The 15,936-nt window shown below is 35.8% G+C and overlaps 1 protein-coding gene across 3 annotated transcripts; it reads left to right on the top strand.

Moving 5' to 3' along the window:
• The first annotated feature begins 8,617 nt into the window (after positions 1-8,617).
• Positions 8,618-15,734, top strand: LOC149791630 (putative cytosolic iron-sulfur protein assembly protein CIAO1 homolog). 3 transcript variants are annotated; one of them, XM_089970190.1, is made up of 3 exons: positions 8,618-8,701; positions 10,938-11,335; positions 14,997-15,734. In XM_089970190.1, exons 1-3 carry the CDS (start codon positions 8,679-8,681, stop codon positions 15,605-15,607), a joined length of 1,032 nt encoding a protein of 343 aa, XP_089826316.1. In that variant the 5' UTR covers positions 8,618-8,678; the 3' UTR covers positions 15,608-15,734. The 3 variants fall into 3 exon arrangements, with proteins under 3 accessions (XP_089826316.1, XP_089826317.1, XP_089826318.1); XM_089970191.1 differs by lacking the exon at positions 8,618-8,701 and adding an exon at positions 8,742-8,945; XM_089970192.1 differs by lacking the exon at positions 8,618-8,701 and adding an exon at positions 8,746-8,877.
• The last annotated feature ends 202 nt before the right edge of the window (positions 15,735-15,936 follow it).

Here is a 15,936-nt window from a genome sequence, read left to right as displayed (position 1 = left end):
GATAGTGTGCTATTATTAAGATTGTTATCAATAAAATATTTACACGCTTCAATACCATCTGCATGCGGAATGTTGGTATATAGTGATCTTACATCTAATGATACAAGGATTGAGTTATCAGATAGCTGTCGAATAGACTTCAACTTTTTAATGAAATCAGTGGTATCTTTAATGTATGAAGGAAGTGATTTCATTAAAGGTTGTAAAATACTATCAATATATTTGGATAGGTTTTCAGTATATGAATTATAACCTGATATAATTGGTCGTCCTGGATAATTTAAAGGTAAATTATGGTCAGGATTTTTATGAGATTTGGGTAATATGTAGAACTGAGGTGTACGTATGTTAAGAGAGAAAGTATCAAATTCCTCAATTACGGAATTATTATTTTTAACAATCTCATTAATGCATGTTGAAATATTTGATTTAATTTCTATTCACGGATTTTTGTCAATATGTTTGTAGTATTTTTCATCTTTTAATTGACGTTCAACTTCTTTAACATAATCATCTTGATTCATAATAATAATAGTGCTTAATTTATTAGCCTTTTTAATAACTATACTGTCGTCATTCATTAGATTATATAAAGACTTAATTTCGTCCTTAGAAATATTACTATGATATTGCTTTCTATGATTATCAGTTAATATCTCTTTTGTGATCGCGTCAATATAAAAATCTAAATATGTATCACGTCCACTAGCTGGTGTAAAAGATGATTTAATTGTGTTAAAATAACCCATTTTTTTAGAATGAAAAGAAATCGATTTACTCTCTGAATTGTTGCATACTTTATCATAAAAAAAAATTCTTTTAATTTTAAGCGTCTAGAGAAATCAAAAATTTCTTCAGCTAATTTAATATTATTGTGACATTTTGGTTTGGAAAAAACTTTTAGCTTTTGCCTAACAGTATATAGTCATTATCAGTTAATATTCTACGTGAGAGGTTTAAGACTGTTTCTTTGCCTCTCTTAATTTGTTTTCTTCGCTTTGTTTCTTTTTTCCACTCTCTTCTACTTTTGAATCTGTGGAACCTCCTATTATTTTGTCTTGTGATGTCGTCTCTATTAGACCTTGTAAAATCTTTACCAGGTTTGTCAGTGGCTTTTTAATGGTCACTGTTTCTGATTCCCCCCGTTTTACGGCTTCTGCGTATGTCTTCTTTGTTGTGCCCTGGGGAGTCAAGTTTTTTCGCTGTTGTTCATCCTGTTGGTTCTTGTTTGAATTTTCAAAATTCCTACTTATGTTGACTGTCTGGGTTACCGAAGTTTTGGGAGGTGCTATAGGAATATTACTCTTCCTTGCAGTAGTATCTACTGGTTTTGAATACTTCTTTTCTTGCTGTTTATTACTCTGTTGTTGTGTTGATTTGTTGCTTTTATGCTGCTGTTTATTCTGTTGTTGTGATGATTTGTTGCTTTTCTGCTGCTGTTTTTTCGGTTGTTGATGGATTATATGCTGTTCTCCATCTTTTCGACATGTTTATTTTTCTTTTCTTTACTCTTTCGTAAATTGTTGAGTTTTTCATTTTGCTTCAGAAGTATGTCATTTTTCGTTGATTCTGTTTTTTTGATATACTTCTTGGTCGAAACTGAAAAGTCTTTGCCCATCTATTTTCTTCCTTAGATCATCCCTAACATTTTCCATCTGTTTTCCGACGTTTTGTGATATTTTTTGTTGTTCTTCTGCTAATCTCTCAACTATGTTTAGCGAGACTTTATGTAACAGTCTGTCAATAGAATCTTGGAAATCTTCATTTCCGCTTCCTATGTATATCTTCAGTTTCAGTCGTAAACCTGATGGAACGATCCTCTCCTCAACACATTTGTTCAAGAAACTGCTGTGAAGGCTGCTTTTCATTTGTTTTTCAGATAGTTTCAGTATTTGATATTTCAAAGACGTCATTACTCTCGGCGGATCATAATTTGATGCCAGTATGTTGTTGAAAAAATTGGAAATATTAAAAACATTTCTCGATTGGTTGTTATTGAAAAATACAGCTGTGATAATGTGCGGTGATCACGGTCAACCACCGCCGTTTGTTGGGCCATCTCCACACGATTGGTTGAAGAATTGTGTTGATTATTACTCGGAGATAACTGATGATTATAGATCTCTTGATGCAGAATTAAACGAGTTCAAGAAATTAATCAGACTGCAACCGAACAAAATTCAATGTGAAATAGCGCGTAAAATAATTTCAGAAACTTCTATGAACGACTTTTGGGAAACATGGAGACCAAACGATTTAATAGTGGCAAGTAGAAAGATAGTCAGAGACACACTTCAACAGCGGTTGTTTCAGTTACATAAAGAAAAATTTCCAACGTTGCCAGTGCCGCTGTGTTATCGACCAGTTGATACGCGACGGCAGAATATTGACGTTGATATACCAGGACAGACCGAGTCAAGGAAGAATCTCGTATTAAATGATATTGTCGCAGTTGATGTCAGTGTTGTTGAGGATGCTCTACACGCTGACCAATCTCCGTGGACGCTAGGATATACGATGACAATTCACTCATCACAAGAACTGACTATCACTGACACAGTTGTTTGGATCGTTGATGATCGCATCGAATGGTCAAGCTTAGTTTACTTAGCGGTGTCCATAGTCAGAAGAATATCTCAACTGCGAAGGATTATCTTAGATGAGTCAATGACCGATAAAATTAGCGACAATGACAAGTGTGACAGTGATATAATAAGAAAAAAATTAGCTGGTTATAAACAAAGCGACAAAAAAAACACGACTTTGATCTCGACGTTGAATTTATTAACACTCTGAAACAACAGCAAAAAAATTACTGTGCGAGCTCTAATTGTATAATGTTATGGCAGTATTCGATTAAACACCCAAGACAATTTACCGTAGACAGAAAAGATAACCGTCTTGGTCATACACGAGAAAATGTGATGCTGACCTGTCTTGAATGTAATCGACGTCGGGGTGCTAGTTAAGTGATCTGGGCGGTAATTGTGTGTCTTCGGGAATTGCTTGTAATTGCTCACGTATAAATCCACGTTGAGGAGCAGTTGAATCCAGTCTCTAGATTGCTGGTCTACCCGAGGATCTTGTTATGTTAGATATCTTGTGTGTCGTAATACTCCAAATAGGATCAGTCGCTCTTTTTTTACCACCTTCAGGTTCACTGGGTTCATATAAATATCTCACAGTGTCATTGCCCAGCACCGGTTGTGTTGAAAAATCACGTCATTGTACGGGTATATTCTTTCTGGTAATTGCGTTAATAGGTTTCATGTTAGTTGTTCGAGTAATTTCATTATTTAATGCAGTTATCACGCTTGGTAATCTTGCAACCCATTCACGAGATCTCTTGTCTTGAATGAATTCCTTCGCGTATTGATATCCAAATAACCGCTCAGCAAGTGTTCGATTAAATCGTTCAACAATTGCCTCATCACGGTGAATTTCAGTATGTCCTCGTCTGATGGTGACGTTATGTTGTTTCATAAGCGATGATACTGCTCCCTGAAATTCTTTGCCAGGATCAGCTTGTAACAACTGTGGCCATTGCAACGGTCCACGTTGATAAATTCGTTTAAACGCAGAAGCTACTTCAGTTGCTGTCTTTGTTGACAACGGTTCTGCTTCTTTATATCTACTTGCAACGTCAACTACAGTTAGCACATACTTGTATGTTATTTGACGTCTTTGGATTTTAACGGTATCATGTGGTAGAAATAATATATCAGATTGATGAACTTCATTAGGAACACTAACATCAAAATGTGCAAAGTGAATTTGCTTAGGTGGTGGTAGATAATTTGCCATATTGCCTGTTTGGATAACCTTTTTTAAGCAGTAACACGTGTAACTTTTGCTGCCTCAGCGAGTTTACTAATCGCTGCGGTACCCTTCCAGTATCCTCTTGGGGAATAATAAATCGATTCCATTTATAAAGTACCAGCACCTAGCGCTAATTTACCTTTCATTGCGGATTTTATTAACCATCTTGCTAACCTTTCCTTGAAAGATTTATCAGTGATGGAATTTAACGCGTGAATTAATTTCACATCTGCGAGATGTCGCTGCTGCAGATCCTTACTTTTATAAGCTACATCATGAGCATGACACGCTTTATCAATAGCGTTTTTTGGTTCCTCGCCTGGTTTTGGTTGGTCTTGGTTGTCAAGTCTGATATCAAGTCGGGTTCCAGGACCGCAGTAATTATATTCTGGAAGATGTTTTTCTCCTGGATATTTAGCCCACAGAGTTCCAGGTAATTTTCCTAATTTTGCTGCAATATCACCTCCGTGTTGCTTTTCTTACTTGACTTCGGCTTGTCGCCTGAGGGAATAAATTTAAATTGTTTTTGTACCGCATCGTTCACACTTAACTGTAACCGCAGACCTGTTATTTTTTGTTGTAATGGTTGTTAGATGACCTGTTGGGGTACGCTCCCTGCATTTCACACAATATAAATCCATATTATTTTATATATTTTCTATATGGAAATCACTTTTCTGCAACAAGGAAACGAGAGCCAGTTAAGCATCATGCAGCGCTATCAAATTCTGTTCGTATGCTTATTATAGGCCCATCTGGAAGTGGTAAGACGCAGTTGTTACTTAATTTAATAATGAAGTGGATGAAGTGGGATAAGGTGTATTTGGTAGCACCTTCAGTTGATGATCAACGACGCTACGATGTAATAAAGGATTTTAATGAAAGCGCAAAATCGTTAAATGAGAATGGAGATGATGTTGTTGAATTTATCACCGATATTGATGACGCACCGAGCGTTGATGATCTTGATGCGAGTATTAATAATTTAGTTGTTTACGATGACGTAATGCTGGACAAACAGTCCAATCCAGCTAGAATATTTTCTCGAGGAACACATAAAAACACGGATGTGATTTATGTTACTCAAAAATTTACACAAATACCACCAGTACTCAGAGTAAATTGTAATATTCTTGCTGTGTTTAACGGAGTTGGTATGCATACGCTACGATTATTTATCAGAACTGGTGTGACGATTATATGGATATAAATAAATTTAGAAATTTCTTTTCACGAGCGCAAGCTACTCCACACGGATTTATAACAATAAATCTACATGATCCCAAAACAAGATATCGTATCGGGCTTGATAGAATTTTTGGATAAATGATAGCAGCAGAGAAGGCGCGCCTCCAAATTGGCACCGACACAATCGCGTATTTTCCTTCGATGTATCGCTGGTAATCGCGATAACCAGTAAGTGGGGTTGGAGACGAATAAAGTTCTCTGAACAGCGTTGTCTCATGTCGGAAACTTAAAAAATATCGCGATCGTTGGTGTTTTCCAGGAAGTGCGTATTTTGCGAAAATACGGGTGAACCATTTAGAGGCTGTTCGCCCTCTCTGCTGCTACTTTTAACGTAGCTTCAACAATTTGTCAGTCATATCCCTACAATGTCTGCAGTCTGGCAGGTTATAGGAATGGCTAGCACAGGGGCATCATACCGCAGACATGTGACAACATGTCCCTCCCTGCCCCATTATCCTAACACCAGACCAACCTGTCCTAACACTAACCTCATAATGCTGAGGAAGATGCGAGGAAGATGTTAGTACCATTTTTATAAGCCTTGCTTATCTCTCGTCCCGGATCCGAAACCGCGACCTTCGCATTCTAGGCTGACGTTCTAACCACGTAGGCCACTGGAGCGTTTTGAATATGTTGGTTATTACGCATAAACAATAATATGTAACTTGTATGGTAAGATGTTCATTGTAATCATCTCATTTCGTTTTGTGAAAATATGTTGAATTTTACAAAATGAACATAAAAATGTGTTTGTATCATTTCAAGCACGACGCTACATAATAGAGTACTCAAAAAGAACCTTCAGACATAAGCCTTTGAAAAGCTATTAAAATATCGAATCGCCGAGAAAGAATTAATCTTCACAGTCGTTTTGAAGAAAAAAATTGGGAACTATCGTACCTTAAGCATGAAAATAGTTAAATTAGCATATGTACCAATTCACCGCTCAAAACAAATTATGAAATTTGTCCAGGTCCAGATATCAGCCATTGGTAAAATATTTTAGCGATCCAACAATGTTTCACACACGTAATCCAAGTCCAAATACCTTTGTAAAAAAATTGCTTCCCCTGACTTATAATCTACTCGCCCGAGAAAGCTTTATAATCTACTTGCCCGAGAAGGCTATATGTTTCCTATTACTTTTCAAACATACACCCCGTCGATAATAAGTTATTAGGACATAGGTCACTGTAACCTAATTCGCATTTTGCTGAAGAAGGCTCGATACCAATGTTTCCAGCAATTTCATTGTGTCCGCGTCCTAAGGATCAAATGTCGAAACATTTATGGAATACAGCTCTGATCTTGTGATGTCTGACCCTTGGTCCTCATGTCAAAATGCAGTATATATTTCACCAGAGTCGATATGTAGCGATGACTACTCGAGGGTCTTCGAGCAGTTCGGCTGCAACAATCTCCACGTTTCCTGACCAAAGATCATGTATATAGGTACCAATCTGTGTGTAAAATACCAATATTTTTGTAGATACCAATCTGTAAGATACTAAAATGTGTTTTGTGTACAAATTTTATAGCCACAGAAACAATTATGTATACGATCTTCATAATGTGGAGCAAGCTACAGCTGAAGCACAGGAGTGAGATAAATAAGAATAATTTAGCAATGTCTTTCAAGACCTTTAAATTGTTAAAATACAGCATTTCTTTGACGAGCTGAAAGTTCCTTTCAGGCAAATTAGAAATCATTTTTCTGGAAAGGCCCCACGAGCAACTCGCGTGTTGTAAGAGTGATGCATAATCTAGATTTAAAGTTGATTCTGACGTCAGGCTATTGATTTTGTTTATTTCTGGTATATATCCTACTATTTCGATTGATTTGTACTTGTTAAGTTTTCCAAATAATAAATATGTCCAAGGGACAATTGTGCCAGTGATAGTTGATAATCATAATTTTAATGGCTTTATCATATGTTTCAACACACGTAGGAAACTCTTTTATGATATAATGTGAACTGATCTGCTTTTTCTATGCAATTTTCAAATGCATAAAAGTTGCTCAATGGCTATAATCAATGTTAAAGGTTGTATTGGATAATAAACGTTTGAAGAAACTTATAATATGCCTGTTCATGATATTGCATTATGATAGGCATGTCTGGAATAGGAATGCTATGCATCGTCACAATTCTGGATCAAATGGCTTTCACACATTTTTGAAACTTAAGAACCAGTATATTGGTTGCTGTTAAAACAAACTGCGAAAATCTGTCATCACCTGTATATTATCGTGCATAATGTTACAGGTAGTTTACATGCCTGACTCTTTAGCCGATGCACTAGAATAAATGTTCTCCTTGTCATCGAACTCACCATATCTGCCCCTCCCTTTCGATATAAAATGGGGTCATAAGAATAGGCAAAGTGGCATATATGACTCTGTTAATAATTACGAAAATAGTGTTAGATGCATACATTAAGAAATGGATGGGTAATATTTAAAGGAATTACTAGTTACATTTGTTTAAAACTATTTTAATCAATATGAAAACTAGGTTTTGGTCTTTTAAGCTTAGAATTATCACTTGGTTATATCCCTTGATACTTTTTGGCGAAGTGTATACCTTTCGTTTGTTACAGATTCGTCTGAGACATGAAAGTAAAGATGGGATCTACGGAATCAAGAGATTCGGTCATCATTAATTTGCATTATTAATAAATACCTCATTTTACGTGATGGTGGTAAATGTGTTCTCTAGATTCAATCCTGTTGACTTTTTATTATTAGATGGATAAATACATTTAGAATATCATATGGTCCCTATTCAGTCATGATGCCATGTTCTTTTTTTTTTTAGCTTTGTTCTGCAAACATTCAAGGGATTATGACAAATCGTCATCTGTCTTTTTACACACCGAGAATTTTCAAAACAATTTTGTGAAAAATTTACTCCTAGTAGTAAGGGACCAGCGGTATAAAGAATAAAATGTGTTCAATCTATATTTTGTAAGCTTAAATTATGTCCAAAACTCACTTTACCCATTTTAGTATATTCGTTTCTAGTACTTAATTAGAACCTGACATTTAATTGGCAGATATTTATAATAGTATGCTTACATCCCTGATATGTAAAATAAAAACATGCATGCATACGAATCTTTAAACACATATTCACTATTTATATTACTACGTCTTATGTAATCTTCTATCATAACTTTATATGATTTGGTCATAAAGATGTAAATATAAATATTCCATACCTACGACTCATTTTTTGTACATTACAGAAAAACGTAAAATACCTGTGTTTGTTCAATGGTATTTAATTTTTTTAATTATATGCTGAAAGAGTTCTAACAATTCATTAAAGTGCATGGCGGCCGTGCGAATTACCTTGACCAAACGTCCGAGGGAAGGGTTAACACTCTCAGTTAGATATATTATAAGGCAGAAAGACACGAAGAAAGAAAGAAGCGTTTTATATTTCTGATATGTAATGTAATTTATTTAGTTATTTCAAGGAATACTCGCCATTTTAAAACTCGGGCATACATTTAGAGTCTGAGAATAGTCTTTGGCGTACTTGATTCAGCCGTCATTGTTTATTTGTATCTGATGAGTGAGGAGAAAATCTATTTATTTACTTTTTATGTGTGATTACAGTGGAACAGAGTAATTAGTTAATAGTGTATTGCCTATTATTCTAATATAATATTGTTAAGAATTACAATAATTGCGACCTAATGATGGAACTAAACATTTGACAAACAATAGATTACTGAATCACTGAAATTGTGACTATGAAATACACGCAGAACGAAAAGTCAAGCAAGGCCCAGAGAGGTTTGGTATGTAGTTGTCGCGTGTTTAACCTAAGAAAGACTTTGATAAATTAGCAAAACACCTCAACTCTTTGGTAAGTTTGTAAACAAGGGTAATACAGTGCAGTAAATTCAACATTTAGATTCATTATTTGACTGAAATTAACAATGGAGTCATTGTTCAACTGACAGTTATCCGTAGGGCCCGAAATCATGTACACACATTTTTATACCTATAGTAAAAACCACAGGAGTCTGACGTTGTATCAGTAAAGTACGGCGAAATCTCTGACAACATGAAATCACCTTATCGGTAATATAAGTTTCATTTATATTACCGATAAGGTGAATTCATGTTGTCAGAGATTTCGCCGTACTTTATCGATAAAACGTCAGACTCCTGTATAAAAACATACTGAGTACAGGTCAAGTAAGCGCATTTACTCCAACTAAAATCAGTTTTAATCGTTGTTCTAAAATTAAATACTAATATAGTTTAACCAAAGCCTATTCAATTCTAAATGTGTAATGATCTGTATCGTAAATGCCATCCCAAAAACTTCGATACGAAAATTATCGCTACAACAGGCACCTAATTCATGGGGAAGTCAATGAGAACACCCCGAATTGGGGAAACCAATGATAACACTCCCAATTTACACAAGGTAACTAACTCTCGCAGGTCACAGTCTGACCCCTTGAAGGCTTGATGGCTCCATTCTAATTTTTACATACTATCTGCTTATTTAGTCATGACTTACACCACCGTAAAGGAGTTATTCCATGCCTTTAACTGTGCAAGTTATCATTGGTTCCCCATTTGGGAGTGTTCTTCTTGGTTTCCCCATGAATCAAGTGCCTGTGATCACTACAGACTTTTACAATGGTAGCCTATCGTCCTACAAGGTAGGATGCATCCCCTGACTTTTACGTTTAGGTTGACGTCTTCACAATTGACAGCATGCTGTAGTATGTACCCCAATGCCTTAATACAACAAGCGCACTAAGTATTCATAAAATAATGATACATTATACTAAAATTCCTATAAACATTAAGAATTATTTATGTCCCTTTGAGTTTATTTTAAGTTTACATTCACTTTCTGTTGCAGTTTTGTTTAGCCGGGGAGTTCAGGGGTATTGTAATTCATTTTTGGCTAACTTTGATTTCTGATTGCTCATTTTCATTTATTATCATTGAGTAGGCTTGTCCTATCTGAACTATACCCTGTAGGACCCTCGAATATCTTGATGATAAAATTGAAGCGTCAATTAGATTACAAAATACTTGTGTGGTATTGACCCAAAAATGTATAAAATGGATTTATTTATTCTACCTTATTTAACGTCTAAAAAAATGAACAATGTGTTAAAAGTACCCCTCATTAAAATAGTACTGTACATGTAGTTACTCTGCAAAATATACAGACAGCTTCACTGTAAATTATAGTTTTAAAACAAATTCTAATAGCAGAGTGGAAGCCCCCACAAGAAAAAAAAGACATTATCTTTTTTTAATCTTTTCTGTGTTATAACCTTGAAAGAAAAAAATTACAGTTAAAATTTTCCACTCTGGAACTTCATATCAGCACGTGCACTTTGAGAGTTTTGTATATGCTTATAGTGGTACGCATATGTACATGTATGTATGTTATAAAAATTGCACGATTTGATAACTGATGGAATTAGATAATGTCACATTTCTTTTTATCTCCATGCTTTTTTTTAAAAGCATCAAGGTTATTATTATACCTTGTTTTGACCATCCATTCATCTATCTCTCCATCAGTTACTGTAGAAAATTATGTAACTTTGTACTTGTGGTGTCCTCTGCATAAGGGGTGTCATTATTGGCTTCTCACTGTGGAACCCCAGGAATGGGTGAAAGGTCAAATGCACACTATATGCAGATGCAATTATATTTTTTCAAAATTCATATACAAAGTCAAAGCAGGAAGATATATACAGATTACAGATTTTGCATTCTGGTCTCTTGGTCTGCAGCGAAGTGAGATTAAGAATATGCATTGAAAAGCACATGGTTTTGTGATGGCGAGTCATTTCAGTTGTTTTAGTCATTCTTTCAGTAACAAGATAATGTTGGAGCCAGTCTGTACATTAGAAGGCCACCAGGAGACTGTGTGGTGTGTAGCCTGGAACCCTAGTGGAACACTGCTGGCATCTTCTAGTAGTGACAAGACAATACGCATCTGGGGACAGGAGGGTGATCATTGGGTGTGCAAGAGTGTCTTGATGGATGGTCATCAGAGGGCTATACGCTCTGTCGCATGGTCACCGTGCGGAAATTACCTTGCCAGTGCCAGCTTTGATGCAACCACTGGGATCTGGAGTCGAAAAGAGGGAGAGTTTGAATGTATTGCCACACTGGAGGGTCATGAGAATGAGGTTAAATCAGTTGCCTGGTCACAAAGTGGGAGTCTACTTGCCACATGTAGTCGAGACAAAAGTGTATGGATTTGGGAAGGTGAGGTGGTAATTTCATGTTGTATTTACATGCAGAGTCATATATTCATTGAAGAATAAGATTATTGTGCATAGAAGATGTGGCTTATCTTACTGTGAATTAAAATCAGATGCAAAGAATGTTGATGGTAGAATTTTGCAGATCTGCATATCCTGCACTTTTCTCAGTTACATTTAGTTCCTCCACCCATCACACCCCAAACCTGAAGTCATCATCCAATGACTAATTGAAAGAATACAATGCTGGAAATGTGAATATTGATTGCATAGTGAACAAATCCATTATATGAGTGCCTCTGATAACGATATATCTTTGAATTTCTTTAATAAACAAGAAACAAGCACACCTCTGCCTCGATAACTCGCGCACATCGGGGTCCAGAAACATCTACCACATGTGAGGCACGAGTTATCGAATGACATATAATAAAAAAAGACAAAAGCAGTAAAGGGATCGACGTAAAGGCAAAAGGGGGTGGGGATGGCAGGTTATAGTGTTGAATACTCACTTTATAATCGTACTGAGATTAACTGTGAATAAATATCTCTTCATAATGGTATACTTTGTTTATTTTATCCTCATAGAGCAACATTAATTCAGGAGATCATCAAAAACATTATTCCACATGGTTTCCATTCGCTTAACACGTGTACCACTTCACACATTGTGTACTGCGTCACTAATTTGTGTGTTGAATTGGATACATTCTAGTTTTATTGTTTTATCCAAATTAGATGGGTTTTTTTAAACCCTTTACCTCATGCAAGTGCCTTTGGACACCTCTATTCGCATGGAAGTGCCTTTTGACGTCTCTACTCATTTGCATGGAAGCGCCTTTTGACGTCTGCTGTAAACATCAGTCATTTTAAGCCGGTTTTTGTAGTGCCTCCTTCGGGGAAAACCCCCTATTAAATACTACATTCATTTCTGCGAATGACAATTACTTCAGATCATATGGTCACTGTTTATGCTTTGGTTGATATCTGCTATTTAAAGTAACTGGGTCGTAATCTCCACTCTCCAAAATGGAGGTCACGGATTTCATTCAGTACTTATGACGTTTTCACAGTTAGAATCACAACTATGAAAGCGTCAATAACTTAGGTAAAGGCTCTGATATTGATGTAGGCAGCAATTAGTTTTTATAAATTGTCAAATTCAAATGACTTAGTGATGTAGACGCAGACAAAAAACTTTTAAATTTTGAGTATGAGAAATAGCAGCTACGGTTGGTCACGCCGTCTCACTGACTTGACGGTGAACGAGTTCTCTCATGATTTTAAAGCACATAAAAATTCTTCCATGAAAAATAATTGCACAGCTATAACAATCGGACTTTACTCTTAAATTTTTCCACACATAATAGATGTGTACCAAAAATGTAAAATGGTTAAAATTGCTGTTAAACGTAACATACCCTACATTGCTTAACAGTTAACAGGCAGGCCTATGCATATGGAGTCGAATAGGTAACAGATGTTCTATTTACAGCGTGCTGTACTTTGTAACTATGCTGTATGAGGTAAAGGGTTAATATAAAAGATTGACACTCTTTTCAAGAAACAATGTTGAACGTTCAAATGAACAATAGATAGATAGATTTGATTGTGGTAGAAGTAAAATGAAAAAAACTGACAAGGGTTAATCATTATCAACATGAATTTAATGGGTCTACAAATTTAAAACAATGTAAATTTGAACACGATAGTACTTGTCGTTTGTGACACGGTTGACAAATATAACTTCATATTTTGAAAAAAATCAGTTACTTTTTTTGTTACTCCTTGATTTCTCTGTCGCCGAACAAAATCCCACAGATTTCTCAACTATGTGATCTTTACATAGGCAACATTTTGGGGGGGCCCCGAGTGGCCGAGTGGTCTAAAGCACCCTCCGTTACGGATCACTGCCATCTCACCTCTGTCTGCGTGGGTTCGAGTCTAGGATTCGGCTTATGTGGGTATGTGACAAATCTTGCCTGTAGCTTCTCGTGGGTCGGTGGTTCTTTCCAGGGTTTTCCCCGGGTTCTTCCTCCACCATTAATACTGGCCGCCATGTATAGCCTATCGTGTGCTGAAAAATGGCGTTAAACCCCACAACAACAACAACAGCAACATTTTGGGTCTCCACCCACCATATAAAAATGTGAAACCATTTTCAGTTGGTCAAATAAAATGAACTTTGATAACGGTAGTGAACACAAGAACTTATGATCAGATTTGCATGCCTTTGAATTTTTTCTTTGTACCTCCCTTGCTTGATTTGATACAAAAGACATATTCAAAGTGATAAAACAACACAGGTCTCTTTTAATTGATTTTTTAATGCAACAAACTCTTGCCCAAGTTGTTCATCAAAACAAAGCTGGCATGTAATTAGGTTCTCACAGAAGTACTTACGGGTGTTGATGTGACGGTCGATTGGCTCTTTTCATTTTTTCATAGAACAGAACATGTTGCGATTATAATGTTTACACTGAAACGAAATTAAAGGATCAGAACAGGACTTTCCCAGAGCAAGACATTTAATTGGTGTTGATTTCATTCTCTGTTGTCACCTGTTAGCATTTACCAGAAGTTTTCATTTATCGCTATTTCACCAGACTATTTATTTACAGTGTATTGACAACTATTTATCATACAAAAACTTACATAATATATGATATCTTGTTTAGAACTTGCAAATTTCACAATATGGATTCTTTCTTTACGGGCATTAATCACCATTTTCAATGATAAAACGATGTATCAAGGTTTAATTTAGTAATTCTTATTGTAATTTTTTTCACGTTCTGCATATTTTAAAGATATTTAAAATATATTTTCTTTGGAAAAAAAATGGGCCCATGCTGGACACCGCGTTATAAGTGGGATCGCGAGTTATCCGGGCACGAGTTATCAAGGGAGTGGTGTATGGATGTTTGTGGCCCATTTTTCTAAATGACCCCACTTTTTCACCTCATAGGGACATTGGACCCTGCTTTTTCACCTCATAGGGGCAATGACCCTACTTTTTCTATTCCTGGAATGAATACTGCATAAACTCAAAAGTAATGATGGTAGTATTAAGCATCAAATATAAGACTCATCCACAAGGAATTATGGTAGTTTTAAGTATTAAATATAAAACCCATCTGCAATGTAAGTATGATAGTTTTAAGTACTAAATATAAGACCTGTCTAAAAGGAATTATGATGGTTTTATGTACAAATATCAGACTTGTCCACAAAGATCGAGGGTAGTATTAAGCACCAAAATATGAACTGTCCACAAGGCATGAGGATAGTTTTAAGCAAATGCAAAAGTAATGGTAAAAGTAGTGGATAAGTAGGCTTTGTTTTTACATCTGTCCATTATTTGATGCATATTCAAACATCCAATTGACCAAAGCCAGTAGGTTGCTATTACTATGACATATATATATATATTATCATGCAAGTGCTCTTGTTATTTTAGAGCTGTATTTGTATGGCATATACACTGGCAGCTTTCACTACACAATATATGAAAGTTTTTACTTATATAGTTTCACTTTCCTCCACCTTATAAGCACAAACATTCCAACATAGGCCTGAATTTTTGGATAATGTTTAAAGATTTTTCTGGCAAATAGTTTCTTAGCCCATTATCAGAATGATTTTTCTTTGCTGTCTGTTTTCAGTGACTGAAGATGAGGAGTATGAGTGTGCCAGTGTGCTAAGTTCCCATACACAGGATGTAAAGCATGTGACATGGCACCCAACAAAGGAGATCTTAGCTTCCTGCAGCTATGATGATACCATTAAACTGTACAAAGAGGAAATTGATGACTGGACCTGTTGTAACACTTTACAGTCACATCAATCTACTGTCTGGAAAGTTTGCTTTGATCAAACAGGGTCAAGGCTTTTGTCATGTGGGGATGATAAAACTCTGAAAATTTGGCAAGAATATCCACCAGGAAACCCTGAGGGAGTTGCAACTGTTGGTTCAGACTCAGCATGGAAATGTGTCTGTACACTGTCAGGATATTTTAGCAGAACTGTTTATAATGTAGACTGGTGTCACACTAGTGGCTTGATAGCCACAGCAGGTGGTGATGATGCTATTTGTGTTTTCAAGGAAGAAGAGTGTTCAGATAAAAATCAACCCTCTTTTTCTCTTGTCACAACTGTAGCAAAAGCACATTCACAGGATGTGAACTGTGTGGCATGGAATCCTAAAACTCCCGGACTCCTTGCTTCATGTAGTGATGACAGACACATTAAACTTTGGCAGATTACAGGACTATAGAATCTTAAATTTTCATAGAGCAATATATAATTGTCAGTTTAAAAATGTTGAATGGAGTAAATTGTATATTAACAAATCAGTTAATAAACAATCAGTGCTTTAATGAAATAAAATCTTTACCTTGGTGCTTTAGATTTAGGTGTGAATTATTTATTGCTAATCATCCCTACCAGTGTTATTAAATATTACTTGAAATGTAACAATCCAAACTTGAGCAATGAGTCTAGTTTTTTTTAATCATGAAGGCCAATATAATGCTACCTTGCTCAACTTCATGTGAACTACAGTTAAAAAGATCAAATTTATATGTAATTTTGTGTGATTGTTAA

Source organism: Sinohyriopsis cumingii, chromosome 9, assembly GCF_028554795.1.
Source record: "Sinohyriopsis cumingii isolate HCF-2022 chromosome 9, ASM2855479v2, whole genome shotgun sequence".
NCBI lineage: Eukaryota > Metazoa > Mollusca > Bivalvia > Unionida > Unionidae > Sinohyriopsis > Sinohyriopsis cumingii.
Note: the sequence above shows the minus strand (reverse complement) of the source record. Positions and strands in the feature narration are given on the sequence as shown.